Source organism: Dipteris shenzhenensis, chromosome 8 (assembly GCF_047967505.1).
Source record: "Dipteris shenzhenensis isolate YYH24624 ecotype China chromosome 8, Dip_SZ_1.0, whole genome shotgun sequence".
NCBI lineage: Eukaryota > Viridiplantae > Streptophyta > Polypodiopsida > Gleicheniales > Dipteridaceae > Dipteris > Dipteris shenzhenensis.
The window spans coordinates 6477746-6489446 of NC_141603.1; the positions used below are offsets into that span (position 1 = coordinate 6477746).

At 38.9% G+C, this 11701-nt stretch overlaps 1 protein-coding gene across 1 annotated transcript; it reads left to right on the forward strand.

The window, feature by feature from the left end:
• The first annotated feature begins 221 nt into the window (after positions 1–221).
• On the forward strand, positions 222–11370 carry LOC147899028 (small ubiquitin-related modifier 1-like). The gene is made up of 3 exons (XM_087378263.1): positions 222–460; positions 10694–10843; positions 10956–11370. The coding sequence occupies exons 1-3, from the start codon at positions 359–361 to the stop codon at positions 11016–11018; spliced, it is 315 nt and encodes a 104-aa protein (XP_087234389.1). The 5' UTR covers positions 222–358; the 3' UTR covers positions 11019–11370.
• The last annotated feature ends 331 nt before the right edge of the window (positions 11371–11701 follow it).

Consider the following 11701-nt stretch of genomic DNA (forward strand, 5'->3'; position numbering starts at 1 on the left):
CGCATCGAATAACCATTCATGATTAGCACAACATACGTTCATCTCAACAAGCCATTTACATTCAACAAGACGTATAAATAAATCATCATCATCATCATCATCATCACAAATAGTGAAATGAACAGGAAAATGCAGGTGTGGAACGTGGCAAGATGTTGAGGATGGCACGTAGGTCTAGGCATGCGTTGGATATCAGCGACGTTTGAGATGACGGCGGAAGACGTTAAAGATAACGAAGGGCCAGATTAGGGTAAGACTTATTATCACTCTCTTCACATAGCTCAGGGACCTCACCTCATAGTCTTTCTCGAGTCAGAGCTTTCTAAGCACCGAGCTCACACGACATCCAGGAGCATCCATGGCGGGCGCGGATGATGCTAGTAACCAGCCTGGATTGACCCATCAAGATGAGGAGAAAAAGCCCCTCGACCAGCACCTCAACCTGAAAGTAAAAGGCCAGGTTTTTCCCTTGCACCTTCTAGCTCCAACGGCCTCCGCTGGTAATCTGTTTCGATGATTGGCATCCGCTATTTCTAATATGCATTGCACGCATGTTCTATATTTTAGAGCCGCACGCCCCATACTGGGTATTCTGTGAAAGAGCGGGTTGGGAGGAAAGTTTAGGAGTTGATATTGTCGAAGGATTGTGCTTCTATCAGAAATACTTTCAGTCGTTAGGGAATTGTTCTTTTCTGTCATGAGGCAGAATCTGTCATTGTCAGGCAGGTATCTTTGCTTACTGCGTCGCTGCTTTTTCTTTAGAGGGCCTTACAGTTTTGGTGGCAAGGTAAAGTATCCTTATTTTCTTTTCTTTTCCTGGGACGCCTTCTGTACTACCGTGATTTGGGTTGCAGCCCCGTATCTGTGGAACGTAGGGTGCGTAGGTGATTCGGCTACGTGGTGGGTTCCCGAGAGGATGCTATTGCATCCATATAACCTAGGTCCCGTAGGAGTCTGTATATGTAAGATCAGGGAAACATGTGCTCATGGCAGTGCACATGGCAGAAATATGTGCTACGTACTCCTCAGGGCTTCCTTAGACGAAGTGTCTAGGACAAAGGAATTTTCATAAGGAACGCCTGTAGTTAAATTGTGATCTTGAGAAGCACTTTTTGAACACTTCATTTCCTACATCTTTGTGAGATAGACGCAGTATGGAGTCTCGCGCAAGTAACTAAATCCCAAAATTGACATGAAGTTTAATTCTCTTATTTTCATTTTGACCTAAATTCAACTTTATTAGCACTGCCTTCCAGGCAGCGCTCTACTTACACTTTTGTTAAAAAGTGTCCCACACACTTTTTTGCCAAGTGGCCCCTTTTTATTTTTGGTTCTATCTCTCACTCACACACACTCACTCACACACACTTTCTTTTTCGGCCTGTCCTGCGAGGGTAGGCTTTAGTAGAGTGATCTTTCCTTTCCAAACGAAAAATTCGTCGTTTTGAGGTTTAAATTTTTTCTTTTTTATGATTGGTCCAAGTTTCACTTGCTATTTTCATCCCTTAAATTTCTCCATTTTTTTCTCTATTTCTCAGTGTCCTCTCTTTCTCTCTCTCACACACACTTTTTTGGTGAAAATCTGTCTCTCTCTCTCTCTCACACACACACACAGCTTTTCGCTCTCTTTTCCATGCTGCACATCCAATTCATTTTCTTTTCCCATATCTTGGATCTTGGGCAGGCCTTATGAATGATTTTCATCATTTATCCTATTAAGAACTCTCTCTCTCTCTCTCTCTCACACACACACACACACACACACACACACACACAGACTTTGTAAATCTCTTTGCATCTGCAAGCGGTTGCATCGTCCATTCATCTTGATAATCGTTTGCATCTTATAGAACTTAAGGCAATGCTCACGAGTACTTGTACTCACTTGTTCCTTTATTTCATTGATCCTTGTTCCATTGACTCACTTCAACCACAAAATTGTGTGGCTAGAGAGCTGATGCAATTTCTTTGCACTATACTTAAAGGAATTTGTGCTCTTGGGACTGGTTTAGTATATAGAAGTGTACTGGCACGATTTCTCTTACTCCCTTGTAGAGGCATGGGAGGAGAATATTATATATTAGTGGGATAACTCTAACATCAGTTTATAAGAATTATGTGCTTTAATTATGGTTAAAGTCACTAGTGTCTCCTTTGCGAAACCTAAAGCAAAAAATTGATTTATCAAAGAAGAGAGAGAGAGAGAGAGTGTCTATGAAGGATAGAATGGTCTATGAGACTAAAGAAATCTAAATCATGAGAGAGAGAGAGAGAGAGAGAGAGAGAGAGAGAGAGAGAGAGAGTCTATGAAAGATAGAATGGTCTATGAGACTAAAGAAACCTAAATCATTCTAGGATTGAGAGTCCAAAACCAAAATGCAAGTTAAGAATAGAGAGCCCATCTTAGTATCTTCGACGACTTATGTATTACATCAGTTATAGATTGAGTGTCTCCATATCTATGTTGAGAGAGAGAGAGAGAGAGAGAGAGAGAGAGAGAGAGAGAGTATATGAAAGATAGAATGGTCTATGAGACTAAAGAAACCTAAATCAATCTAGGATTGAGAGTTCAAAACCAAAATGTTAGTTAAGGACAGAGAGTCCATCTTAGTATCTTTGACGGCTTATGTATTACATCATTTATAGATTGAGTGTCTCCATGTCTATGTTGGTGTCTAGTCAATTTAAATTCTTTAATGAGAGCAATGCCTCATGAGGTCTTGCCCACGTGCCATTCTTTGTAGTATCTCGAACTTTTGGAAGTTCATTAGCCTTATCTTAGCTTTTGAGGTAAGAAATGTGCTTGATTGCATGGTTTTGTGGTGTCTGTTGGAATGCCTCAACTATGGTATTATCCCATGTGAGGATGGGCATGGTGTACGCTATATTGAGAAGGCATTGCTTTAAGGGTTGCTTTGCCAATCCCACAAACCCCCAATTTGCACATTTATTGGAAGTTTCTTCCTAGCTTTCTCCTCTTCAAGTGCTTAATCCACATGTTTGTCGAGTCCTCATTTAAAAATCAAATTATCAAGCACATGCGAAGGGGGATCACTCAGGTATTTGTGTATAATTTCTTGAATGCGTTCTAGGTTAGATTGCTTCTCTATCGGGGTCTCCAATGCCTTGCTTGAGTAGAATTACCTTGAAGCCTTCATGCCATGCACTAACGTCTTAACACATTGGAGATAGTGCAAACTTGTAAGAACCATCACTTCCAAGCCTATTCAATTCTATTCAATTTGATGTTGTTCGTGTCTTTGGGCTGATCACCCTCCAATCCCTATAAGAAAGAGAGTGACAAGGAATGAGTACTTCTTACGCTACTAATTTTCAAAATTGCAACTTACTTTGACTATTAAATGATTCATGATGTAAGAAATGAGTCTCGTCACACAAAAATTAACTAGAAGGAATCCATCAAATTGAACCGTTTAGAATGTAAAGCAAATTACAAAGACAAAACCACGAGTGCTCTAGCATTTCTTACACTCTTAATTTACTAAATTGCCACTCACTTTGATGGATGATGGATTTACGATGGTGCTAGGCATTAGAAGTGAGTCTTGTCACATGATGAGATACAATGATAGAATCATTAAATTGAGTTCTGTGGAATGTAAGGCAAACTCGTGAGTGCTTATCATAAAGGACTTCCATATAGCTTATGAGAATTTGAGTAATTTTAGGCAGCTTTGGAAGCTTGAGAGATCTGCAAAGACGACGACAAGGAACATCCTATAAGTGTTTCACCAACACTGGTGAGAAGCCATTGTGCCAAAAGATATGGCTACAATTTTAGCAAGACTTCATTTGATAACAAATTCCAATAGATATACAACATTATGTGGTGTTTCTTGAACATAATAGAACTTCAAGATTGCTTAAGAACGCTTTTAGATTCATGATTAATAGTGTCATGAAAGGTTAGTGTGAATTTGATGGTACTTGTATTCGAGGATGGCTTACTTGAAATTGGTGCAACAAAAATATAAATCTATTACTCAAGGAAGTGCTTATTCTCTAGTAAACTTTTTAAAATGTATGTATAATTGAATTTAATATACATGTATGTATGCGTGAGGACTTTGACCTAATTAAGAAAGTGTCAGCCTATGAGTGGGTCACATTTTGGCAATTTTGGATCTAGCAGATAACCAAATGGACACTTCTGTAGTTGAGCGAGGTGAAATTGCTCAGTAAGTTGTCAATATGTTGCCTTTGATAATGGAGCAACTACCCTCCTATTTTGCTCTATTATTGTGTTTGGTGGAGCAACTACTCCTACCTTGATAGAAGCCGGCATCTATTACGAACACATGGTAGCCTTATGTGTGTCCTTTTTTGAAAAATGGATGATCCCAAGGATATTGTATAGAAACTCTCATCTCCTTATTCCATAGATGCGCGTTCTTGTATCATATAACAGAGGTATTCATAGAGTGAATAGAAAAGGGTGTATTTTATTCATGATTAGTTTATAGATAAGGGATTTTATAAATAGGCTTTGAACCCATGTGATATATAGGATATATACATAGTGAACCTCCGAGGAAAAATTACAATATTACTTATTCCCACTCTATTAACGATGGTTATTGCATGTATTACTGAAGTGATAAAAAGCTAGAAATTGCATTGATGAATAACAGTTTGCGGCTTGTCTTATATTGAATCGTCAAGTAGGAAGCTCTCATATGAAACTTCCCTTTGCTTCACAAGCTGTACAGATTACAAAACAAGATCTATAATTTCAATGCCATGACATGCTTATCGCCATTTTGTTCACAAGACCATATGCTTGAACTATTTTAGATACTTTGTCGCCTATCAAGCATCCATACTAACTTAAATAAGCCATGGAAGAAAAGTTTGAGAAACCTATTGATGAAGGATTGCAACTGTTCCTTTGAATTGGTATATGTAGCATCACTTTTTGTTGTTGTTAAAAAGATGGCTTGTAGTGCAAAACTATGTGCAAAGTACCTTGACTATTGAAATTATTGGTTGAGATGGGACTACGAGTTCATGGACAAAATGGTTGAAAAAATTTGTGCCATGCAGTCCATTGATGTAGTGGAACAAAAATAAGTTGAGTGCCTATGCTTGTAAAGGGAGAATATGTTGCATTTCCCGTTACATGCATCAGATTTTGTGTCGCATCTTGAATGGAGAGGCATGTGTTAAGAAGCAAATGAAGACGTGCGATGCTAAGAATTGAACTGTATACTATATAGCAAGGATGACTTGGAGTTGCAAGAGAATCTTCAAGACCAGCTAGACATATAGGAACGAAATGGGTTTCTTCTCTTGTCCACTTGCCAAAGAGAAATTCAGGATGCACATGGGAGTGAAGAGGGGGGAAGGGTGTTCCAGAGTTACAAGGTCTTGCGATACACATTTTGTCACAAGGTAGTATTGCCTCTTCATGGGAGAAATTCTTTGGTTCATACCGAGAAGATGAATAATTGAAACCAGCTAATGCTGAGAGCCTTATGTACATTTGTAACAATCTACACCTCATTACAGAAATCAAGGACGAGGGTTTTGAGAAGTTAGAGGTCACAATAGAGCCGCGCGGTTGAGAAAGACGAGGGCAAGATGTTGGTTATGGAGCAAGTTTGGAAGGAGCTTGCCAAGGGCTTCTGTTTTCATGCCGGTGCAGCTACTTATGAAATCGAGTTCACATCTGATGATTCATGATTAGAAGACAGTAACGTAGAGGAAGACCCACAAGGTGAAGATAGTGATGACGATGAAGACCAAGAGGTAGTAACACATGAGCAGGAGTAGCTAGGCCTTTGTCTCTTAGTGTTTGTGTATTATTCATGCATTGCAATTTGCATTTTTAAAATGTTTTGCCATCATGCTCTATTGGCTGCTATTTTATTTCATGCCATACTTTTTTGGTTGTATGGGACTCTGTAATGTAGTACAAGGAATTGTTGAAAACTACAGGTATTTTATATATTATATGTCACAGCTGATACCTCAATTTTGCTTTCTAGTAACTTAAGAGACCTTTTCATGAAAGGCACGAAATTTCGATTGTACTCTTTTAAAGAGTCTTGCCTTTTAAAAGCTATCGGTAAGGGAATCTCAAAGTTTGTTTTGCAGTTAGAAGAATGTTTAGGAGTTCAAAATATTTTATCAGAATGGAAAGGGAAGATTTTGAAGAAAGTTGCTTTGAAACTAGAAGAAGTCCCTTCGGTTAATTGCTCAAAGCAAAGTAACCATCTTTCTAAAGAAGATGAAAGTCTTCTTCAAAAATTCTGTCATTTCTTATATGGACAAATGTTCCATTAACTTTGTTTTTATTTGCAAAAAGTTTTACTTAAAATGTCTTTTGAGAGAAGTGAACTCGTTTGCCAAAACTTACACCCTTGCCTTAGTTTCTCAAAAGGATTTGATCTCGAAACATCATAGTTTTTGCAATTCTGGGTTTGTTTGCATTCCAAGTATACCTTTTCTTTGTGTTGCTTGGAAGTTTCACAAACCTCCAAAAAAACCAAGATTAATTACAGCTGCTTGTGAGACTACTTTGATGGATGTCTCTAAATGGCTAAGCTACTGCTTCAAAGCCATGTTGCCTAGTGTCCATGAACTTTGGAGGGACTTATTAAAAGAGGCAGACGTCCCCTCGCACTCAAGCTGGATTTTAAATGACTCTGTAGGAGTGATTCCTGTTGTAAAATTTTTTAATTCCTCTCGAAGCATTCAAGAAAAAGAGTCTCCTATTCTCCTTCAAACCTATGATTTTACCACTCTTTACACAAAGATCGAGCTGGAAGACCTGAAGTTTTGAATAAAAAAGCTAGTGGCTGAAGTTTTCAAGTTGAGATTTGACAAAGATAGATGCAAAGTGCTAAAAGTTGAGAAAATAGCCTTATGCTTTGACTTTTTGTGGCTAAAAAATAAAGATCACGACATAGGTTAAGATACACAAAGGTAGTAAGTGTGGAAGATGTTTGCTCTTGGATAGATTTTCTTTTAGATAATCTGTACATCACAATTAGGTGATTCTTTGTTTCAACAAATAGGAATCCCCATGGGTACTAATTGTGCCGTCGTTTTAGCAAACTTTTATCTTTTATGCAACGTCTTATTTCTATCAATACTTGCCCTATCATTTTACATAAGCTTAGCCAAGCTAGGCATCTTATAGATGATTTATTTGTACCAGATGTTCCTAACTTTCAAGACTTTATGTACAAAGACGCTAGTGCTTTTGGAGAAGGAATCTATCCTCGTGACTCTTGTGAACTGAACTGCCCTTCAAGAGGGGATTCTTGTGTTTTCTTAGATCTTAGACTTTCTCAATCTATCATAGGATTAGAGGTTGATATATACGATAAACGTGAACAACCTGAATATAGTGGTTTACACATTATAAAAATGCCTCACATTGACTCAAACCTTTTTGATTTGGCAAAATATGGAGTTATTTCTTCCTAATTCCATAGATTTTCCCGCCTTTGTACAACTAAGGAGTCTTTTATCACTCATTGTAGTAAATTGTAATTTGATCACTTTACTGTTACACAAGAGGTATAATCCAAGGAAAGTAATGAAAAAAGTACGCACAATCTTAGATATGAAGTCTTTTATCTATGGTGTATCGGCCTTAGGTATGTTTAGAATGATTGAACATAAGCTGAAAACAAAAAGCGGGGAGCTGAATAGTCCGTTGTTCTTTTAGTTTCAAAAGAGAGTTTGTTTGAGTATGCTTGTGCTTTCTAAGTTAGAAATGTTTTTTTGCCTCTTTGTAGTAAACGATACGTAAGTGTGAAGGGCCATTTAGCTTTTTATCTTTTAAATAAGAGAGAGAGAGAGAGAGAGAGAGAGAGAGAGAGAGAGCGTTATTCCAAATTTTTGGAAGATTTTGTTTCTTGACTTGCTTGATTATTTTTGCGTAGTCACCTGTTCCTTTCTTCTTTATTTCTTGTTTTCTTTCTCTTTTGTTCTTTCGACGTATTTTAGTAAGCACTGGGTTTGCCCAAGAGACTCCGCTGGTCTTTAGAAACCCAGTATAGCTGCTTATGCCCATTAGCTGCTTATGCTTGGGCACTGATGATGATGTAAGTGTTGCTTTGCTTGCTAAGTATGACTTCCTTTTGTTTTTCATAAAAGTTTTTGTTTACCTCTTTTTTCTTCTCTTTCATTCTCTCTTTTATTTTCTGTGTAGATTTTTGATCTTTAGAACAACAAAAAAATCTAAATTTGTATGATTGGACTTATTCTAGTCTTACAAAGGTATATGTCTGAGAAAACAGCATGCATTTTAGAGGTACCACAATTGTCTCAATAAGGGTGCTGATGCAAGACGTTTGCATTGCAACTATGATTATAGCATCATGTACAATTGGGCCAGCTGACAATTGAGTATGCAAATCCTGGATCAATTTCCTTTTGAGGGCCACTAGCCCTTTCCCTGCAAAAGACAACGTACTCAATGTAGGACAAGGTGTAACAGTATCCCCGCCAGTCAACAAGATCGGAAGAGGAGAGGAGAAGAAGAAAAAGGGGGGGAGAGAGAAGTAGAAAGATCCTTGTTGGATTGTGATTTCGGAACAATGCAATGGTACCATGCTTTTTCCAAGATGGTTACACAATGGACCCCCTGGATATCTTATAGATTCAGGCTGAGGTGTAAAATCATCAATGTATATGGGATGACTCAATGCTTGCCATTGGCTTTCCCACATTCATAACCAACTCATATATGGGTAATGCCTCAAGGAAGTTCCACAGAAGCCTATACTAAAATGCAGTTATAGTGCTCAGATAAACACATGAAAGCCATCTACTTGACATGCCCTGTCTAACTAGTCGTATAGAAATATTACCGCTGTTACAAGCCATCCCCTTCTTGGAAGGAAATTTGTCCTCAAAATGGGAGCAAAATATACAATTAGTGCAATAAGAATCAGCTCTAAGGATGTACTACTTGCGTACTGATGAGCATCTCAAACTTAAGCCAAACCAAGAACAGCAGATACTGATTTTTATGAGGGTAGTAATGCATGATAAGGATCCACAATTGAGGATGGTTCCCAAATAGCCTCATCCTCAGGTAAGCCTTGCCACTTAACCTTGAATTGAGGCTCATCCCAAATCGGCCCCTTAAGAGATGGTCTCTAATGCCAAGAACCCAAAAACTATTAGTGAATGAGGCACAAAATGCACGCATTGAGGGGCTGCCATGTGCGATATTGCACACATGTCGAAGACCCCTCTCTCCCAAAATCCTCTGGCAGCTCCAACACATGGCCCTACCACGCGGCACCACCCTATTGGTGGCCACTCCAGATTCTGTGACAAATATTTCCTTAGGAACTCATCCATATGCGGCAGTTCCTCTAAAGCTAGCGCATCAGGTCCAATGTAATTCTTGAGAAGAGAGACATGAAACACATTGTGAAGTCGACAAGGTACTGGCAATTCAAGCTTCTAAGCTACCAAACCAAGCCCACCCTTCTATGTCCCTACTTAAAAAATCCATGTTCCACCTCTCTCATCAGCATCCTCTTTCATCCTCTATGCGTATCATTTATCAGTAAATGACACATGGCACATGATGTGGTATCTCTCATCAAACATCCACCTGGCTAAAATAAGTCCTTGTGACACCACATGAAACAATGGACCATCACACATGGTCTCAGCCTGCCAGATTCATGGCACAACATGTGGCATAACCTGATGCATGCCAAAATGCCATGTGGCACCTTATGACTCCACCCTTTTGGGACCACCCACTTTCCCACATGCTTAATGCCTCTTCTGCAAAGGACCTGATATTCTCTCCTCCACCAGCTCCCACATACTTAAGCCTGCTTCCACATCATCTCCTAACTTGGTTCAATTAGATGCTTTGCGCTGCCTTGTGTTGGCTGGCTGAGCTGCAGCCAAGCTCCACTGCAAATCTCAAATCTGATCAGCTCCATGGACAGTAGAGAACAGCTCCCCGATGTTTATAAAGAAATTGCTCTATGTTAGTACCTCCCCCGGAATAGGTCCTGTTAATTTCATCTGTCGACTTATCGCGCAATATTTCTCGCCTACTTAGTTCATAATGCTCTTAAAAGGAAAGGAAACATAAATTAGGACAGCTTTGCACCAATAGAAGGCACTACTCCCGTCAAGTCTATAACACACTAATATGACACTTCAGTCCTCAGTACAAAAAAACTAACTTGTGTAGATCTCCATCTCAAAACCTCTCTGAATAGAAGCTGCTCAAGGTATGCTTGTACAATGTCCCTTTGTTAGGAGGTTTAGAAGTGCTGCTCTCGCCACCACACTGTTCTCCTAGTCTTTCGATCCGAAATCCACCATGTATAGTTGCAGAATGCATACCTCACTAACTTGCCAGGGGTAATTATTGCTCATGACAGTCTTACTGGCAATTTGAACATGTCCTTTTGATCAGATTTTCTTGTGCAACTATTTTTTAATTTCCTGAAGGGTTGGAAACTTGGTAAGCTTGCGATTCCAATTGACATTTATCTCTTGTTTTTTATTATCTTATTATGGTTTATGAAGTGGATATTCAAATTGTAGCATTTTCTACAGGAGCCAGGGAGTGTTGTGAGTCTATAAAGATGCCTCATCTTGATTGAGCTCTGATGCAAGGTTAGGAATAATTGAGCTTTTGTGTTCTGGTAACTTCAAGAGATTTGTGCTGCTGTAGGATGGTAATGAGGTTTTCTTCAGAATAAAACGGTCAACACAACTCAAGAAGCTTATGAATGCTTATTGTGAGAGGCAGTCAATTGAATTTAATTCAATTGCATTTCTATTTGACGGTCGTCGTCTGCGGGGTGAACAGACTCCTGATGAGGTATCGAACATACTCATGTTTTAAAATGATGTTTCTACCTCTGATTGGAATAAATCAAAGTTTGCTTGAATGCATTCCTAAGCAATATTGTCTCTTGTTTACTTTCAAGCAGCTTGAGATGGAAGAAGGTGACGAGATTGATGCCATGCTTCATCAGACGGGTGGTTTTCACTGAATATTGATGTGGAATAGCTTGTACTCTTGGGACACCTGGACTTGTTCACCTCGAATTGCTAGCAATATCTTATTAGATACATGAGGCCCTTTATGTTCATTGTGGGCTATATTTTGGGTCTTCTGTGCTTGAAACCGCTTTTGCGTTTTATCTATAGAACCTTTGGTACACTGCACCTTTGCAGGGTTGTGTAGTCCGAAGTCGGTGATAAGTCAAAGAAATGGTCTAGGTTTCTAAGTTGTGCATAACATTGTGCACCTTTTCTTGTTCTAAAATTACTATGTTCTACTACTGTTGATAGTTGTTGCAAGGCTTGACTGCTATCTTTTGTAATATTATAGTTTTGGTGTCACTGATTTCCCCCCCTTTTCTTTATAGTTGACTTGAATAAATACCACAGTTTTGAAGAGAAATTTCGTACTCAGATACTAGCTGCTATGAGAGTTATCTCTACAGCTAATACTTAGATGCTTGCACGAAAAGGAAGGGCTTTTATATCTTCGCCCATGATCATCTGAAAATTTTTTAGTTTGTGCAGTGTGGTGTGTGCACATGGTGCATGCGAATGTGGCATGTCATACCTTAATCTTTCTTATTTGTGCATTTGAGTGAAAATTTTCCAGTTTGTGCAGTGTGGTGCGTGCACATGCCTGCATGTGTCTGTGGCATGTCATACCTGAAAA